The sequence below is a fragment of the Seriola dumerili genome, unplaced genomic scaffold, assembly GCF_002260705.1.
Source record: "Seriola dumerili isolate Sdu_G_001 unplaced genomic scaffold, Sdu_1.0 BDQW01000003.1, whole genome shotgun sequence".
In the NCBI taxonomy this organism is placed as follows: domain Eukaryota; kingdom Metazoa; phylum Chordata; class Actinopteri; order Carangiformes; family Carangidae; genus Seriola; species Seriola dumerili.
This window is the reverse complement of record NW_019174258.1, coordinates 11,116,674-11,137,792: the sequence shown is the minus strand read 5'-3', so window position 1 is coordinate 11,137,792 and position 21,119 is coordinate 11,116,674. Positions and strand designations below refer to the sequence as shown.

The window sequence follows — 21,119 nt, the reverse complement described above, 5'->3', positions numbered from 1 at the left end:
ATGCACACAGGTATGTACGCCCACAACAACGGCAAATGCAAATCAAGCAGCATTTAAATACACCCAATTCAAAGTACGTCATGTGCTCTTTGCAAGACAAAGAAAATGAAACAGCACACACACACACACACGCATGCACGTATGCACGTACGCACATACAGGCACGTGCGCACGCGCGCGCGCACACACACACACACACACACACGCATGCACGTATGCACGTACGCACATACGGGCACGTGCGCACGCGCACGCGCGCACACACACACACACACACACACACACACACACACACACAGTACCTGAAGGAACTAACTACTTCCACACCATGGCTGTGGGGAGCATCGGGAGGGCACCAGCTGATGCTAACAGAGTTTGAGGTGGAGGGGTTAGTCAGGAGAAGAATGGAGGTGGAGATAAAGAGGAGTGATGGGAAGATGGACAAGCACATATGGCAGAGGAATAATGATGTAGACAGGAGGATCTGAGAAGGACAGGGGTTACAGGGATGCCTGAGAAGAGTGACAATGTTCTGGCACAACAGAACTACTGCTGTATATAGTACAGTCTACTATCTACAGCTGATTATTTCACACAGTCAAACATAAATAATGTAATTGTGTTCTAGTTTATTTCCTGCTGCAGTGTTATCATAACATCAATAGCAGACAGGAAATTAACTTGAACTCAAGTTGTTTCCCAGAAATGCAGAACTGTTAAAATAGCATAGGTACTGTAACACTGCACTGTGGTAACTGATGTGGCCCAGTTAGAGCAGCCGCCTCTAACCATAAGAGCCATGTCTTAGTTATAATCTGACAGATAGAGAGGCAGCTGATATTAGTGCTCATTATAAGCTCTTCACAGTTATATCTGTATCACTACACATATGTTTAGGATACAATATGTTTTTAGGTTGTTGCCCACCGCAGGGTCTTGATCTAAATTTTTTAAAAACCAAATTTTTTATAAGTGAAAACTAAAGGAGTAATAATCTCAAATAAGGAAGAAACTGGCCAATAAATGTCTTTCACAGCTCAAATATCAACAATCTATCGGCATTATTCCAGTATTGGTCTGGTTTTAGCTGTGATGCTAATATAGCTAACTGTAGAGAATAACCAGTACCAAGAATCTCTGAATAGGAATCAGACTGACATCGAAATATTACAGAAGAACAAGATTAAATTAAATTTGAGAAATCGCTGACTGGCATGTCTGACCTAAAAAAACTGACCGACGCTGTCTCTCATTGGCTCATTCAAGTACCAATGGAATCCACTCATATAGAGTGGAAGTGACAGATTAATACACTTATGACCGCTATCATCAGCTCGCTCTACAGAGGCTTTGGCCAATTACAGCTGCAAGATCATCCTCACAGGGTTTGGCTCATCCTAAACAACCTCACTCTGGGTCATAGCATCAAGATCACTTGATGGTGGATGACACTGACACTTTCTTCATTGCTGCCAGTGCAGTTTTTCGTACAGTCAATAGCCATTCTTGCAACTTCCATCCTGTTTTCACTGCTGTGGCACACCATCTCCTCCAGGACTGAATTCAAAAATCCTCTGATGTCTTTACTGTCTTTAAAAATTCTCTCCCAACAGGAACTTATTACACCAAAAAAAAAAAAAATAATAAAAAAACAAAACAACAAAACCCTGTTCCAAATCTCTGGCCAACACAGTCCTCTGAGCCTGCAGAGCTAAACTCCCCTCTTCCCTCTTTCTGTGTGGCTGCTTGTTATTACCACTGCAATACAAAACACCAGTGTGTCTCAACCATCTATTTGCCACAGTATTTCTTGCACATTCCAAGGGGTGAAACGAGAGCGACATTTTTCAGTGCAGTAGCCTGCGGGGATGGAGCACAATGCAGCAGCAGTTCAGCAAGCATACATTAAAGATAGGGGGGAAACCACAAAGGCTACACTTACATTAATGACTTCTCATTGCACATCACCTAGCAACAGGTCAGTCTTTACAATACATGAACTGATGAATGTGATTTATTAGTACCTTCTCCTGTGAAAGGTCGGCTTCCCCTCACCAGGGCTACGGATGGAACTGGAGGTGATGGATGAGACACAGACAGGAAGTGTTATATGATGGGTGAGATGAGTTGGGATATGAGGAGATGGCAGGTCAATAAGAGCATGATCAATGAATGAATACACTATGAGGGGTCCATAATCTTTTTAGGGGGCTGGATATCCATAGCACTATAGTCTGTGAATAAAGCTCTATAGCACACGCCACCATGTTGGAGTGATAACAATGACATTTGTTCAGAGTAGTGATGTTAAAGGAAAAGACATTTTGGGAAACACACTTGTTTGCTTCCTTATCAAGAGTTAGATGAGAAAACTGATATAACTCTCATGTCTGTCCATTAAATATCAAGCTGAGCCAGGAAACAGTTAGCTTAGTCTAGCATAAACACCGAAACATCTGGAAACCGCTCGTTTGTGGGCAACAAAATCCACCTACCAGCACCCGTTAAAAGAAAAGCAAAAAAGCATAAAAATGACATGTAGCTATTTTACAGGGGGATTATGTGCCGGGAGCAGTGAAGAAAAACGTCCCGTGCATAACCCTCCATAAAACCACGAATTGTCATTTTTGTATGGATTTAAGAAACAAGACAAAATGTTAGTGAGCTTTAGTGGTGCTAATAGATGGACTTTGCTGTCCTTGAACAGAGCCGGGCTGGCTGTCTCCCTCTGTTTACACTCTTAATGCTAAGCTAAGGTAATTGTCTGCTGGCTGCAGCTTCAGATTTATTGTACAGACATGACCTTCTCATCTCAATCTTGGCAAGAAAGCAAAAAAGCATATTTCCCAAAATGTTATATTATTCCTTTAAAATGATACTGAACAGTAAAAGGGGACAAATCAAGCAGGTAGTGGTGATGCCATGTGTTTGTCTCACTGATTAACTCTTGTATGTGCGTTATAGCTCTATGTCACAGAAACTAATGCTCTTATACTTTACACAGCATGCACATTCAGCAGCAGGAGGAACTTTTTCCCAAATGTTTTGTCTTCCACCACTTGGCAAGCTTCTCATCTTCAGATCATGTTTATCTATAAAGGTCATCTCATGTTCTGTAGTCTGTAATCTGTCTGTTAGGGATGTGCTACATTATTCGACTAAACGATAGTGCCACTAGTCAGACATATTAGTTGGTTGAACTAATTATCATTATTTTATTAAATAAAACGCCAGGTAACTGCTGCGTCTAAGATGAGACATCTCCCTGTGCTAATGCCCGGATGTTGTAAACAACCAAGCTGGAAAGTGGGACGGATAACTTCTCATTAAAGCAGCGCCATTTGGCAGAATTTTGATCTACAAACTGAAAAAAGGGTTGTATGTGGGCTGTGTCAGAGTAAACTGGCATATAACCACTGGACAGGAAGAAGGCCGTTGGTGCTACCACTGCTAACGATAGCCACACTCTGCAAACCAATATGACATTGTTTACCCACAGACGCTGTAATCTTGCTCGGTCAGTAAAGGTTACTCAGCTCGCGGTGATTCTGACTGTCTGAGTGTTTCCTTACTTTTAGAGCAGAAATACTAATACTAAAGAGATACTACTGTACATAAGGAAGCTCTGTGGTTATGGCTGTTTCTCCCAAACCTGAATGTCATAACACTAAGAGCCTAGAGCTGTTGTTTATCTGTTGTTTCTCCAACATCGTGGCACAGGCAGCTACACTGCAGACATTCTGTGACAGGCTGCTGTTCAAGCACAGAACACGAAATGGATGTCAAGGTGTTACAGTGTCTGTGTGCATTGTCTTGTCTCTATTAGCATTGTTGGTGTGTCAGCACAGGTGTGAAGTAGTACGTGTTAACTGATGACTACTGCACATGATGCTGTGAGTGTGTGGTTTCAAGATTGTGTGTGCATGTGTTTAAGTCGAGGTATGTATCTCCGTGTCTTTGTGTGTATGCATCTGTGTGTGTACAGTTTTGGTAGCTCCCTACCAACAGCAGACAAATGGCAGCACAGCTGGTCACAGCAGGAAGAGGAAAAACTCAACATGGCACAGAGGGAGCGACATCAACAAGCTCTTATAATCCTGACATCTGCACAAATAAGGTCTACTGACATTTACTAACACCAGCAGCAGTAACATTGCTTTTTCAAAATCTATTCAACTTCATCCACTTTATAATTAGAAATTCTTCAGCTTAAAGAATGGAATAATCTAGACGCCTTCGCAGTCTCACCTCCTCTGGTTCATCTCTGTGTCTCCTCCGTTGTTCTTTCCAGGACCCCAGCTGTGGCGGCGTAGAGGCGACAGGGAGCGGAGGCTGTTCCGGAGGAGACAAGAGCGTCGCGGCACCTCAGTCACTCTGTCTTTGGCCTCTTCTTCAGCGTCTCCTGCTGCTCCTCCTCCTCCTCCACCATCCAGTCCTGCAGAGGTGGCAGCCCCAGTCTGGACGCCCTCCTCTGGGCTCCAGCTGCAGCCCAGGCCCTGGCTAACCTCGGGACTGGAGCTGGACGGGCCGACGCTAGCGGTGTCGTCTGTAGAGGAGCAGGAGACAGAGACCTCGCTGGTACTGTCTCCTCCTGTTACTGGTTCATCGTTCTGCAGACATTAAAAAAAAACAAAATACATATTATATAATTATTTAAGAAAAAAACACACTGCCCAGCACCGTGTACCTACAGGGAACTGTCAAAGTGATAGTTTATCATGAGCCTCAAAAACATCAAGCTTCATCAATTCAAAAATGACTGAACTCAGTGCCAAACTCTGATGGAATGCTGATTGATTTATTATTTCAGGGACCAGATGTGTCTTTTTTTTTAAGTCTTCACTTCCATGCTACAGTTAATCAATGAGTGCTCTTGTGGAGAGTGAACTATAACCATAGTGAACTATAACAGGCAGTGTTAGAGAAGTGGCACCTTTAACCCTGGACAGGAAAACAGCTATGTTCCTCCATAAAGCTAGTTTCACTATTATATCAGATGCATAGAACAGAACAGAACAGAACATATGTCCTTAAAATTCCTGTTAATTACCAAGCGTATCGTGTTATATACTATATCCATCAGCATTTCTTAACTGGAGCAGGAGATGAATTTAAAGAATGCTGGAGGAGCTATTTAACCCACAGGAATGGGATATAATGAGGACCAAATGGCAAAGCTTAGGGATAATGAGCCAGAGCCACTTTATAGCAACACTGACATTAAAACAAGCTCCATTAAATGATGGCTACCTTGTGAAAACAAACCTTTCCCAGGAAAATGTTTTTAAGTTAATGTATATATAGTCTAGTCAAGGTTTATACATCACTGCTGCATAACTTAGCTGATATATTTGTCAGATAATAAAGATCTTTGCAAATGAGAAAATGCTTAATTTATGATGGTGAAGGCCAAATTTGCTAGGACTGCTTTCATTGTCCTTGACTGGTCTGACAGCTCTGTAATATAAGCAATGAATAAAAACTCTGAAAACAAATAGTACTGGTAAATGTGTTATGGCCTGGGTCTGGTGGGAAAGAGCTCCTGCACACACACACACACACACACACACACACACACACACACACACACACAACACACACACACACACACACACACACACACACACACACACACACACACACAGGTTTGGGATAGTCCATTTAGAGCTAATTTGTAGGTGTGAGCTTTAACTGGGCCTATTGTGCAGCCAGCTGCGGCGTGAGAGTCGGGCATAGAGCTGCCTCTGTTGAAAGAGCTGGGAATGAAAGATCTGCTTTATGCTGCGCACACAACTTCCTCTGGGAGTGAGAGAATGCATGAGTTTGTGTGTGTGTGTGTGTGTGTGTGTGTGTGTGTGTGTGTGTGTGTGTGTGTGTGTGTGTGTGTGAGTGCATTCAGAGTGCATGTGACTGCAGTGTACGCTTGTGAGTCATGTGACTTTAGCTTTAGAGCTAGGAGGAGGATTCAGCTGGGTTTTAAACTTGTTTTTATATTTTAGATGATGCTCCCGTCCCAGCGCAGTATAATTAGTGAGCATTTAAATTTGTAATGTCCTCTCAAGGGCACACTCAACTGACATGTTATCAATGCTATGACCTTCCTTAGGGTTATATAAAAATGTACAGTACTGCATCGTGCATTTTCCCCACAGAGAGCAGTGAAGACATTAATCCTCTCTAACTAAAAACTGCATCGGCTGCTGTGGTCTTTATTTGGAATCAAAGCTTATGGACTTCATGGCACATTTTGCCCATCACTGTTCTATCTACAGCGTCCTAACCCTCAGCATCATACTGTTAACTCCCAGGCAGCCGATATTCTCTGCACCTACTTCTTCCATTGTTCTTTACAACAAAAAAGGACATACAGTTCACATTACCATGAGCATGTTTCAAGTGCTCAACACAGCAAAAAGTGAGAAATACAAGTATTTCAACTTTAACCAAAGGGCGCCTGGCTTCAAACAGACTTTCAACAGAGGCAGAGTGACAGCAGGGACCACGGCTCGCACTTCCCCAGCAGCAGTGCAGAGCTACTGGCTTAAAAAGATGCTTAGTAGATGTTTGGCATCTCAGCCTTGGGTGCTGATAAATAAAAAAGCCAAGCACAGACTGACAAAACAGCTACTTCATTTATAGTATATAATCCCTACAGGACTAGTTGCAGGGGCAAACACAAAATATTTTCTTGCTGTTAAACATGAGTGTGCTGCAATTTTGGACTGCAGCCAGGAGAGCTGAATCAAAGTTAATATACTTTCTCTTATTTTTTTTACATTTATTCATTGAGTTCTGTAGCAAGCTGCTTCAAACGGAACTGCATGTACTCACATAAAGGGACTATGTTTTCTTGTTTTTTTGAACCACCAATCTGCTCACCTCACATGAAGACACTTATAATTTAAGGTAATTCTTCAAGGACACCTGAACACTGACTTTCAGGGAGTGGATTGTGTGGTAAGGACGGTCTAATTGGCAAACCAGTGCAGTTTGCGTGTCCTGGAGGAGACGCTTTCCCACGCAACCCCAGCTACAAAGAGAAAATCCACCAGCAGTGGGTCAGACCTTTCTGAAGATGCTGTCATATCCCGGCTCGGCGTTCAGGAAGCTTTCTATGTCGCTGCCAGAATCTCTGTGAGCTGCGGAGGGACAACTGGTCGTACTGCTGGTCCGACTGGGCAAACTGGGAAACGCTGAGGACTGTGAGGATCCTGAAAGACACAACAATAGTTTGTTAACAATTAAACATAGAGAGGAAGAGCAATATCAAGTGGAAAACTGTTTCACTTGAACTATCTGAAAATAATATATAAAGATAACACAAGAATTGTTGACGTTTCTGTTTGTGTGATTAACGTCACATTCACTTCTTTAATTGAGAGTACTCAGCTGTTAAACAAAAAAAAACACCATGTTTCCAAAATAATATGTTTTTGTTCCCGGCTCTAAAACACAAGCAGGTCTGTTAGACATCAGTAAAAAGACTCCTGGGAATCTGAGAAGGTGTGAAAAGCCTGGCAAATCAATGGCCGACAGTCCTGTGCCGAACTGTAAAGGCAAACAATTACTGTTTGTGTGTTTTTAAAAAGGGTCGGAGGGCATAACTGAAATGAAGATCTCACTTATAGACAATGACAACTGAAAACGCTATCAGCGCTGCGGTGAGTGCAGAGTGACGGAGGAGCATCACATATACCATTAGTGACCGTGGGGCCAAGAGTACGCTGGTGTTTAAAAAGGACCTTCTGCAGTGTGTTTTGTATCAGCTTTAAAGTTACAAGTCATTTTCACTCCAGTTAACAGTTCTTCGGTGAGCGGCAATTAGAGATATCATGCAGACAGTTTCAAGCAAACATCAGCCGCAGTGATGTGCACTTCAGTAAGTCACTTTCCTAAGTGAATCAAAGCCGGCGATGTATCACATTTAATACACTCAAGAAGCTGCTCTCGCTGTTAAACCCTCGGCCTGAAATCCCAGGTCAGTGCTTCTCATCAAGCCCCAGTGCGTCTTATCCACTGAACAACAGCAGCCCACCATGAGCTGTTTTTGAGTTTGCACACACTATTTCAGATGCTTTTTCAGGCCCCCTTTCACTGAATAACAAGCAATCCACCCTGATGTCTGAACACAGTGTAACATTTCTTATGTAACAAAGTCTCGCAGCTGTAATTTTTTGTACATGTAAGGACATGTACAGATAATATCCCCGAGCAAACTAAAAGAGGAAGATTGTACCCAGCCATAAACGTATACCAGTCGGCTTACTTTAGCCAGCTGCCAAGAACAACTGGGTGAGATCATTCACCCAGTTTGTTATTTTGCATCATTTCTCATGTCTATTTCTGCCTGAAAAGCGGAAGTTGTTCTTTATCCCTCAGGAACATTTTACATTCCCTGCACTCATGTGAGCAAGAGGAAGTTCCACTTGTGTGTGCGTGTGCGTGTGTGTGTGTGTGCGAGCATCCAGGCTGAATGCTCATCACTCAATAACCTGAATTCTGTGTGGCTAATTAGGTAGAATGAGGCATTAAAGCTTCCATTGTTAGGTGTTGCAGCAGGGGCTTACGCTGCATCTACTCAGGTCGATCAAATGTTGCTCTCAATCCAAACAGTAACTGTAGCTGGTGTTTTCAATGTGGTTGAAATGTTTGGAAAAGAAAAAGGAAGCCGAGCAGAATTCAGGAGGAGAGGTGTGTGTTGTTAGATGACTGCCGAAGAGGAAAAATTGCAAAATAGATATGATCAAAAAAAAAAAAAATCATCCAGTCTGTAGCAATGAATATGATAAAAAAAAATAACAGACAAGATAAAGTATCCATCAGGCCTCCCTGTCTCAAAACACCTCTCCTCTGCACATTTTCATACTGTTAGTCGAGATAAGTCGCCACTGAGGCTACCTTAAGTGTTTTCCCCTGCAGATAATATCAGCACTTACTGATAAAACATTTTTTATTTTTTCCTTTTACCCTTTTATTTTTGAGAACATTGTGTGTTAAATTTGTACAAAATTCTTTCTGCAACTGGGCTGACTTTTTGCAGACAGGAGATTTTTTTTTTTTTTGCGTGTGTGTGTGTTTGACAGCAGCCAGTTTGTCGTTCTACAGAGCTGAGAAACCACTAGGGGCTGACCACACGGGATACACTTCAAGGGCTGTGCCTTTGTTGAAGCCTGAAGAAGCAGAATGGGTCCTACAGTAGGTGAACTGAATGAGCTCAATATCCAGCAAAGAGCTGCTCAGGGAATCCTGAGGCTGGTAGGAACATGAGGCTACAGAATTCAGCTCAAGTCAGCTGTTCTGAGGAGGGGGCCATCAGGGGGTCGGGAGGTGGGAAGGGGGCCTTGCAGTGGGAGTGGTCCGTCACTCGGCCAGACATTACAGTAAGCTGTTACACTGCATGAATAAGCAACTAAATCACGCGGCACGATCAAGAGACTTCCTGCATCAAACTAACTGTAGATTTCCATATATTATATTCCCAGATTGATTTCACTAATTAACACATTCTTAACCTGAGAGGGCAAACTAATCAACTGTTTTAATATCTGACTGGAATTAAATTTTGTATCTCAATTGCGCAGTGGTACACAGATTTGAGAAGTGATGCTATACAATATCCATCATTTGCAATTACAGAGCTCAAAAGTGCTAAGAAATGACATAATATTCAATTCTGTATCTCAATTTTCAGAGGTGTCAGTGGTTTAAATCTTATTCAGGAAATTAGTATTAATGTTAAGCTCTATGACTCTATTGGCCACAATATGACAGGCAGAGGATTATTAAGGTTTTCCTCTCTTAGGAAAAGTGTATAAAATTTTATGCAGCACTAAGGTCACAAATTTAATTGTGTCAAATGATCACTGAACACTGCACAAACAGGGCTGTATGTATTATACAGAGTGTCACCTGACAAATTCATTAGAAGCAGGTTGCTTTGACAGTGTAGTGGATAAGATCACAGGCCAAACATGAAAACTACAATGATCTTTGACTAAGGTGCTGCAGCGGAGCTTAACCTTCACCAAAGAGGTTGTGGAAGTTCATGCAAAAACATCTCACCCTTTGTTCTTCATTTGTTCTCCGTTCCTCTGTGGAATGTCCAAAATATAAAGCTGACACGTGCCTGTGGGTGTGTGTGTGTGTGTGTGTGTGTGTGTGTGTGTGTATGTGTGTTTGGGGAGAGGTGAAAAGTAGTGGTGACCAGAGTGGATGATGGGAGTTTGTTCTCGGACTCCACCCCCTCACACCTGTCCACCAAAACTAGCAGGGGACTGTGAGCTTTGACAGCTGTCTCTCTCCCTCTCTTTCAAACAGACCAACACACACAGGCACACATGCACGCGCACACACCCACACACACACACACACACACACACACACACACACACACACACACACACACACACACAGAAAAGGCAAAGAGAACAGGTGTAAAGCCCTCTGATGAGTCAGTGGGTGGTTGAGGTTGTTGGCTAATGTGAATCAGTTCACACAACTGTAGACATTACATTAACCAATGTGCAACATATTTTTTAACCATTTATTTGACTTATATTTAGAGAAACCAAACGGGGTCAATCGCAGAAAAGACATCGAGTCCTATCTCATCACAGGTGCAAGCAACCAATGGCAAAAAATGGCTGATCTAGATAGAGGAGAACCATATCACTATACTGTCATGCTATAGACACTGTTCACAGCTCAGACGTTGCCATGCTTACGCTGCATCTACTCGGGTCAATAAAATTCTGCTCTCAATCCAAACAGTAACTGTCGCTGGCGATTTCAATGTGGTTGAAATGTTTGGAAAAGAAAAAGGAAGCCGAGCAGAATTCAGGAGGAGACATGTGTGTTGTTAAATGACTGCGGCAGAGGAAAATTTGCAAAGTAGATATGATCAAAAAGTATCCATCAGGCCTCCCTTTCTCAAAACACCTCTCCTCTGCACATTTTCATACTATTAGTCGAGATAAGTCGCCACTGAGGCTACCTTAAGTGTTTTCCCCTGCAGATAATATCAGCACTTACTGATAAAACATTTTCTTTATTTTTTTTTTATTATTATTTATTTTTATTTCCTTGTTAAATTTGCACAACATTCTTTGTGGAACGCTGACTTTTTGCAGGTCCAAGGAGACAAAGCTGAGAAACCATTAGGGGCTGACCACACAGGATACACTTTGAGATCTGAAGTTGTCCCGCACCAATGTCTTTTTTTTTTGTTATAGCTTGAAGAAGTAGAGCATGTCCTGTAGTACAGTGCATTCAGAAAGTATTCAGACCCCTTCAATTTTTGCTAATTTTGTAATGTTGCAGTCTTTGCAAAAAGCAAAAAGAGAATTTTCTGTCTGTGGAAGGATATAGAAAATTCTGCTGCATTGAAGGTTTCCAAGAGCACAGTGGCCTTCGTCATTTTTCAAAGGGAAAGTTTGGAACAAGCAGGACTCTACCTAGAGCTGGCTGTGCAATAAAAATGAGCAATCGGGGGAGAAGGGCCTTGGTAAGAAAGGTGACCAAGAACCTGATTGTCACTGTGGCTGAGCTCCAGAGATCCTGTGTGGAGATTGGAGAAACTTCCAGAAGGGGTCTGAGCAATTTCCAACTGCACTGTAAGTGCACTGAATGAGCTCATCATCAGCTATCACGGTACCATGTGCTGTTCAGTGTGTTAATTTGAGCAACACACATTCGAAAAAACAAAACAATCACGATAAAAAAAAATGTTGAAATGCCTGATGAAAAGTCCTCACGACTTTGTTAAGAGGTTGCTGACACATAGCCTCTCATTTTTTCCTGAAATAAAAATCTGTCCTCTGCTGTCTTCCTTGCTCACATTTTAGAGCGTGCACTTAACTAAACTATAATTTAAACCTTCACTTTGATTTACTCCTATATCTTTGTTCCTCACTGTATTATTTTTGCCTTGAGACCATGGCACACCCAGCGTGTCTCCTCCTGTATAAATAAGGGTTACTGAACCGAGTTGAGCAAAAACAGGGTACGGCTTCACCCATGATAAATGTAATATGCAACATAACAAACAGCAGTGTCAAGCAGCAGCATGACTCAGCTATATTATGTAATGGTGGTCCGGGTCCATACTAAACCACCAACTATGTTCTGTACAAACATGAACAAGCCAGTGTTTTTTTTTCTTTTGTTTTTTTTTTTTTTTTTTTTTTTGTTAGCTTGTCAAATTAAATTTCTGTATTCAATCACCAAACTGAGGTTTTGCACAAACTTGTAAATAAAGATCAAGTGCTCTTGAGTTCTTGCTATGTTGTCTTTGCTCCTGTGCCTGCGCTTTGCATATCACAACTTGATGTGCTTAGTCATTTATACAGTATGACTTACTGTAGCATTTGATATTAACAAACGCAGAAAAACGTTCAAGAAATAACTGGCTGAACAATACGGTTAAACATTGACCAGTAACCCTCAAGCAGAGCATCACTGAGGTCTCTGGCCTGACCTTGACCTGGGAGATTTTGCACGTCACTTTTCCTGAGACAATTTACATTGAGTTTTGACAAATGGTCAAATTCCTACTTTACTCATATGATTTAGTTAATAGTTTTCTATCAGTATCATTTGGACTCTTGAGTTTTGAGCCATGTCTGAAACTAGTCCCCCATTCACTGATACACTATTCCTAACGTAATAACAACACAGAGTCTACAACCATGCTAGCAGCTTACAAAATCACAAATATCAATCTTATGGTGGTGCTGGACAAAAATTTAATGCCAATCTTTTCCAGTAGATGTTGAGATATTTCACAGAATAAGTGGAATTTTTGACCTGCTTGGTGCTGTAGGAAAAGTTAGTCCTCAGGATTATCCCTCAGAGGACTGCGAATGTCCACAATTTCAAGAACATCCATCCAGTAACTGCTGAGATATTTCACTCTGAACCAAAGTGACTGACAGACTGACAATGTCATCCACAGAACTGCGCTGCTCGCATGGCTAAAAACTCACCAGGATGCTTGATTGTGAACAGTGAATTGAAACACTTGTCATGTACAGTTGTAAACTGAAAGTATATTAAATAGATCAAGGGCTGATTTCAGGCACAAATTTAGAAATGTAATGTTTACTGTACTCTGTATTCTGCTGCTATGAGGGAATGGGACTAGAGATTTACCAGCAGTCAGTCAGTTTCCTGCTGTGGCTGCTGTTACTACCTTCTGTTGCCATCCTCAATAAATAATGAGATAGAGAAAGGGGCTGAAGGAGTTGGGTGGGTTCAGTGAGGAAGAGAGACGTATATTTCCACCAAAAAGGAAGTGATGTTGACTTGTTGCAACTGCTGCACGGGAAATCCCTCCTTCAAACACGCATTCATTTTACTTCCATTTGACACTCCTGTTTTTTTCAGTCTTTATCTTTCTCTTTCCACCTTTGTGTTTCCTGTGTTTCCCTAGTATTTCTTCATTTCATTGATTCCAACCTCTTTTTTCTCTTCCTCTCCATCTAACAGACTGATGTTTCATCTGTTTTCCACACAAATAAAAGGCAGTTTGTTCTCAGGCTGATCCAGTTCATTGATCTGTTGGTCTTTTTTTATTGAGACTGGTCTCTGCCGACAGTCTCATCTTATGGAGGTCAAACAATCCTTTTTTCTTTAATCTCGCTCTGGCTGCTGCCCAGACATAGACGTACTGTATATGTGTCAACACCTAATATTCAGTTTAAGGTTTCTCCTACTTTCATTCTGAAATATATTCACAGCTGCAGAGGCACCGATGAGCTGTTCGCTTGAATGACAAGAAAGCTCATGTTGTTTTTAGCCGCAAAAGAAGCGAGATTCGAGGAATGGCAACATCCGTCAATCGGTCAGTTGGTCCATTACTTTGGTCCAGTGTGAAAGGTCTTGACAATTAAACATGAAATGTGGTTCACACATCCATGGTCCCCAGAGGATAAATCCTCATGACAGTGCTGATCCCCTGCTGCTAGCCTAGCACCACCATGAGGCCAAACTTTTAACTTGTCCAATACTTGGGTTTATAACTGAATACCTAATTGTCCATCAGTCTAGGCTCTACTCTACTACTGTATTTTGTGCTACTTAGCAAGTGTTATGCTAACATGCTAAACTAACATGGTGACCATAGTAAACAAACACCAGTGTGTTGACATTTGAGCACAGATCTACAGCCTCAAAGAGCCACTAGCTTGCTTGTAGATTCTTAGTCTTGTTAAGTTATTTATAAAAGCAAAGGAGAAACTGAGATAAAACAAAGAAGAATGAACTAAAACTTAAATTAAACTGGAGTGAAGACAACATGCATAAAAAGCCGAGGCAAAGTTTGATTTTGAGGAACCTACTGTTAGCTAAACTGCTGAGCTAACACCACATCTCTTACCACAGGGTTTCTACTGCCCATCCTGCTGTTTCTCTGTGACACCACTGGCACTAACATTAATAAGCTCTGTTACACATACTGGGCCACTTCCAAAATCTCTGGAGGGTCAAATGGAGTACAAAAAGGGTCAACTGGAATACCACCAACTGTTACCACCCTGTGCAGTTGGCAAAAATATGTATCGCATCATTGCCATGCTTGTGGCGTGCATCCATTGTGTGCATGCTGTCTGAGCATGAGATACAAACAAAGGGACTACAGACAGAGTCCAGCTCAGCAACACTTTGCTTTATAGCCCAAATAATGGTCAAATGTTCCACAGACAAGCCTATCTAACACTGTGTAAGGTCTTATTGATATAATTCTCCTTCTCTCTACGTTCTGCCATCACAATATCTTAAGTGGTACAGCCCAGTCTGCTCACTCAACTGTGTCCGTATGTGCTAACGTACAACTACTTTCAAACAAACAAAACTAAATAAAACCTATGTCTGCACCCAAAGCCTCTCCGAGCCATGTGCCATGGCTGACACCTTTCGCAGCAGATTTACGATCCAACCCACAACTCAACTGCTGGCTGACAAAAGACCTGAAAGTTACACAGACACAACCACAGCTGATCATAGTTGTCGCCTCTGTAAAGTTGGGTGAATATTTGAAATTCTTTGGCACGAGACTGGCTGAACAAAGATATCTAATATCAGCAAAAAAGCACAATCAGAGACTACAGGCCTCGGAAAATACCAATATCTGACAACAAGATCTTATGTGGGTCAAAGTCAGACCAGCTACATGATATCTGAGAGTCTCCATTTTATCTTTAGAGTAGAAATACAACTGGCAAACAGAGGCTGTTAAGCTGCTGCATTGAATCCAACAAAAAGGTCTGTTGTTAAAATGGTGAGGCTCAAACAATACAAGTGTCTGTGCTTTGTGTCAGTGACACTTCAACCAGACTGTTTGAAAAGTCACCAGGGCAGTCATCCATTTGCTTTCACTTCAAACAAATAGGTTTCATGAAACAAAGGATACAAAATATTCCGGCATAAACAGTAACACATAAATGACCCAGTGCAGCGTATTTGTCACTGATGGCAAAGTAACTTTGCAGCGCGGCTTATAGCAACAAACATAAATCTTATTTAATTAAAAAAATAAAGAAAAAAAAAGAAAAAAAAGAAACATTCTGGGAAGCAAGTCTGGATTTTTTGTGGCTCGCGATGACTCTTACCTGAGTGTTGAGTGTCGCAGGGCTGATGAAACGACGCCTCTCTGTCTCGATGGATCTACGGAGAAACAGGAAGACACTGAATCAGCCTCAGCAACATGTGATTGTCACCCACAAAGAAATAATGATGCAGACCAGCGTGTCTGTTTAGGAAGTGTTGCTCGGTACACAGGATGGGAGGCAACGATAAGTCACTCTTTATAAAAGCAGGCTTAAGTGTATTCATAGGATTTAGTAGCTGCACTCCGGCTCCATCTCCTCAAGGAACTGTTTGCAAAGATCTAACTTTGGTCTGTTTTCAGCCTTCGCAACTAACAGTCACGCTGACACCAACTCAAACACACTGACTGACACACACACACACACGCGCACCCGCGCACACGCACACACACACACACACACACACACACACACACACACACACACACACACACACACACACGCGCGCATGCTCACTCAGCCTGCCTGTGGTTGGCTGTAAACACACAACGCTGGGGCTCTGCTTCCTCTGTGGTCTGAATGTCTATAAAACAGCTGTGTGTGTGTGTGTGTGTGTGTGTGTGTGTGCACACACTAGAGAGAGAGAGAGAGAGAGCTACAAAAGCCACAGGCACCCCCCCACCCCCCCACAGGCAACACAAAAGCTTTAACAGTTTGGCCAAAGCTGCGCAGATTTGACTGACAGCTCTGAATGTGAAGCTAACAGAGACTCAGAGAAACTCATTGTGTTTTGATGAACTCCATCAATGAGACGCAGATAAGGATGATGAGCTTTGACTTTGAATGTGTCTCTCATACAAACTGAGAGAGCTAAAGACAGATTAACAACCTATTAACAAAGACAGATTAGCAAAACCAAGATCCTCACCAGAGACCCCTATTTCAAAAGCCTTGTTGGTTGAAGACATGGCTTTGTTTTTCAGGGGCTACAAGTGATTTCTGAACTACAGCTAAACCTTCTGTAATGGAGGATGGATGCTACTTCCTTTCAGGTGTTTATAGTCTGTCCTGTATCAACAGTTTGTTCCTTCCTTTCTTACCGTAGCTTGTTTCCTCCCCTCCTTAATTCTTCCCATTTAACTCGCAACCCCAGTAAACCTGGGTTAAGCCCGGCTCAGATCAGCAGGCTTTAGCGTGGCCCTTTAAACTCGGCTGTGTGAGACTTGTACAAAGGAACCTCCAGACACAGTATAAACAGCTCGCTAATCTAAAGGCCAGAACCTTTAATCTGAAAGAGGAATCAGAGGAACAAAACGAAGATGCAGCTCCACCACGGGCCACCAACTCGGATGTTGAATTTCAGACACTGGTCCCTGTAGCATTTATCAGATGTAAACAATTCTCTGGTTCGTGACAGTTCAATACAATACAATTTACCTTGTTTCTGTTATGCTGAGAGGTTCTCATATGAATATTATCATTTCTAATTCACTGAAATGTAAGCCAATGTTCAGCTTTCTAACTGATGAGAAATTCAGTATTAAACATTTTGGGAAATACACTTATTTGATTTCACTGGAGAGTTAGACTAGAAGTTTGATACCTGTCTGTTAAATATGAAACAGGAGACAATAGCTTAGCTTAGCACAATGACTAGGAACAAGGAGAAACAGGGAAAGGCCACCTACCAGCACATCTAAAGCTCAACAATTAACATGTTATATCTTGTTTGTTTGAACTTGTACAAAAACCAGAGTGTAAACATGAAAATTGGTGGCTTTACACGGGGTTGTACAGTATGACAGACTATTTCTTGGCAAAGAACAGGTTCTTCATCTTTAAGCAGTACTGCCATCACCACAAGGTTAACAGGCAACAAGTGGAGGGTCCAGAAATTGCTTTTTTGACTGATCAATCAATTGCATGGTCTATACAATGTCAAAAAGAAAAAGTGAAAAAGCCCTTCACAGTTTCCCAGAGCTCAGGTAGTTCAAATTGCCTTTTTAAGACCAAGAGTCCAAGATCCAAATATATTCAATTTTCAATGATTTAAAAACAAAGAAAAGTAGCAAATTACTGACCTATTCACTTTAAGACAATGTCACAAAAACATAGACTGCTACAAACAAAAAGAAGAAAGATGTCAAAACTAAATTCGCCCACATACACTGCAGTTACTGAAAAAAGGAAGAACACAAACAGAAATAAAACGAGGTAAGTCAGAAAGAGGAAAGAAAGATGAGTGAGTCCCAACCACTGAGCAAGGCTGACCCTCCCAGAATGCTTTGGGTGTGAGGGGTGTGGGGGCTGAGCACAGTTTCTAAACAACTAACCCTCAACTGTCCCAGTGCATATTATTGACAAGCCTGCTGAGACCCACAGAAACACTGAGCTCTGTTGTCCCAGCCTGGGAGTGGTGCGTGGGTGTGTGTGTGTGTGTGTGTGTGTGTGTGTGTGTGTCAAAGCACCCACTGTGATCACACACTTTCACATTCCTACAAATGCACTGACAACTACATACCAACTGCACCTCCATCAGCCGACAGTGGTGCATGCGCGCACAGACATCACAAACGCTCACTTATGCTCCTTTTTTTTCACTCATCAAGCCTCACGTGCACACAACAAAATCCCACACACACAGTTGCATGCACAGACAGCACACACAGGCTTTTTCTTTTCTCACAGCTGTGTTCAGATATCAAACAGAGCCCGCTGAGAGAGAACAAACACGCTGACGAGGAAAGATTAGCTGGTCACAGAGGGCGCTAGTACACAGACACAACACACAAACACAGATGAACACACACACATAAATGCATGCACAGGTTCTAAGCAAAAGTGAAATGATTGCCAGTGATTGCAACAAATTATAAAAGGCTACTAGGCTTGACCTCAGAGGAGAGCAGAAACAAAGGATTCTGAGTAAAACACAGACTAAAGCCAAAGTAAAGGAAACAGCAGCTTTAAGTATTTTAATAGACTGTTTACCCACTGTGAACCACCAGAACTGCCTTTGTGTGTTTTGGCAATGATTATAAAATGGGCTGAACCCTTAGCATAATGGGATATGAAGTGGATACTTGTCCCTCGGAGTGGATGTACATATGTGGAAGTACATGCTATTAACCCTTTATTTTGGCAGTGTGCTGCAGGTCAAATGATTTGGTGAAAGGATGAATGGGAATGGTGGTCACATGAATGAAGAATGAAAGAATACAGCTCACTCTATACAAACCAGCAGCCTCTACAATTTCAATCACAGCATCAACTTATTTCAAATCATAACTCAGTTCAGTGATGCCAGTTACAGAGAATCCCTGAAGCTGCTACAAAATCAGTGATTTACTTAAAGGAGCTGTATTAGGAACTGTACAAGCTTTGCTATTGCTACTAAAGCATGGATACAAGGCTCAGACAAAAAGAAGTTAGAAGAATAAGACATGATGTCCGGGTTAGGTTCGGTCACAGGAGGTGAAAGGTCTGTGCACATTGAAAACAGACAAAGCTTCTGTGCTGACAGAAGCACCACGGAAAAAAGGAAAAATTAGGGTTTGAAATGTAGTAAGATCAATGAGGTGGTAAATGTGTTTTGTCCAATACAAACCAAGAGGCACAAGGTGTCAGCCAGTTTGGCAGCCACTTATTCAACCAGTCAGCCAAAGTTGGTCAGTCAGCCAGGGAGCGAGGAACTGATCCCCCCCCCCCCTCTGAAAGCTGGTACCCTGGATTCAGAACAGCCCAGTGCATATTTGTAGTGTCGGGGGAATCTAAACTGTACCCAGTAAAAACACATCTGGTTTAAAAATAAAAAGGCGGGCTAGCGTGTGTACGCCGGGGCAGGCAAGACTTGGAGCACTGCCTCGTTTCTGAACAGGCAGGCAGCCAGAGAGGTTCCGCAGCATTGAAGGATGCCATGGCTGACTGAATGACTGTTTCCAGCCAGGTATTTATACACCATTTGATCCCTGAGGGTGGCTGGTGGCAGACCTGAGGGCAAAGCTATTCTCTGTTGCACTTTGGAAGTGCACTGAATTCAACTTCCAAAACACTTCAATTAAAAGCACACACATCACCTTTCAGACAATGACCCCACTGTGGCACAGGATTTATCGTGGATCTTGTTTTAGATTTTAAGAAACTTATGAGGTGCTCCGTTCTATTAAAAGTCTATTGAAAATTCTGTTGAGGTCGGAGGTCAAAGACAACTACAGAAAGGTGCACAAGTGGAACTGAAGGACACAGTTTTTGCTGTAGAAAATTTCAGCATGTTGCAGAATTGAATCTAGGTCCTCTGGTGTTTTAAACACCAGAACACTTGGTTTCACGCAGCATGATTTCCTTTGGGATCAGTGGTAGAATAACCTTCACATCGTGGATCACCAACATTTCAAGCAAAGGGCTGAAGAGTCGGAGGTTGTAGCACTTTGACTATACTGGGAAATAAGTGCCCAAAAAAGGACAAGGAGATCAGGAGATGTGTTATTTTCTGCCTGTTTGCCATCTGTCTACTGAGCCCACATGTGCTTGTATATACTATAGCACTATGCTAGATTGTGCAAAGGCCTATCCACAATTACTGAACTTGGTAAGTGGAGTGATGATGTGTTTTGTGACTCAAGGCCAGGAGAGATGCTGGGATGTGAAACGCTGGCTGGAATGAAGTCATTTGGCCAAATGCCTGTTTCCATCTGAAGCCAGAGGAAACCGTTAGCCCGGCGCTGCCTTTTTCCCACACCGTCATATCTCTCTCACTTTCCCTCTTCCTCTCTTTCTCTCGCTCTTTCTCTCTCACACACATACAGACACTCTCTCATCCTTGCTATTTCACCCCTTGGGTGAAAGAGGAGGCTGACATCAGGAACAAGTTTAGAAAGTGACAATAGACTAAAGAGAGGTGTTACATATACCAGAGCGATCCACTTCATAAATATTTTCCTCTCTTCACCTCCCCCTCCGCTCTGCCCTGCCTGTGGATGTCACATTCAGCAGACAGTCGACATGTCAAACATCTACTGTGGTGCAGTTCATAGTTTAGTTTATGCATTGTAATGAACAGTATGTGTTTATTACTTTAGATTATAGTGGTCATCAAGCACTAGGGAATATTTCCATTTTGAGTCATTAGCTTAGTTTAATCTGTCTAGTTTAGTTGATGGCTGTTGGCTAATACTAAGTTTAGTCTAGATTCTTGTCTCCTTTATAGTTCATATTTTTGAACATGAAATGTGAAAAGTGAAACTCTGGCTTGGAGTTGGTTCACTGACTGAAACTTTTTATGATTAATAATTAAATACCAACAATCAAGAAAGGAAACTCCCTAGAAAAAAAATGTGGTAAAGGGCTCTGTATATGTAGTGCAGGGAAACTGACATGTGGGCTTTAAATAGCACAACATTTGGGAGCTATAAAAGATCCCATTTAGAAAGATTCCATTGAACCCCCAGTTCAAATGGTTTGACATTGAACCTTTATGATACGTTAACAGGACCTTTGAGAAACAGAAAGGAACTAATTTTTCCAGTGTAACAAGTCACCGTAAGAACATCGGCAGACTCCTATTCTATTTCAGCTTCA

General features: G+C 42.1%; 1 protein-coding gene across 2 annotated transcripts in view; it reads right to left on the bottom strand.

The window, feature by feature from the left end:
• Window positions 1–15,654, bottom strand: part of akap13 (A-kinase anchoring protein 13) — a 47,437-nt gene extending 31,783 nt beyond the window's left edge. Inside the window, exons 1-4 of one of the 2 annotated variants that reach the window (XM_022740506.1) lie at window positions 15,606–15,654; window positions 7,066–7,211; window positions 4,249–4,610; window positions 2,025–2,072 (exon numbers count right to left, since the gene is read on the bottom strand). In XM_022740506.1, the coding sequence (XP_022596227.1) occupies window positions 2,025–2,072; window positions 4,249–4,262 (62 nt within the window). In that variant the 5' untranslated portion in view covers window positions 4,263–4,610; window positions 7,066–7,211; window positions 15,606–15,654. Of the gene's footprint in view, window positions 1–2,024; window positions 2,073–4,248; window positions 4,611–7,065; window positions 7,212–15,605 lie in introns of those variants that run through there. The other variant, XM_022740498.1, reaches the window with a different exon arrangement.
• Between the last annotated feature and the right edge of the window lie 5,465 nt (window positions 15,655–21,119).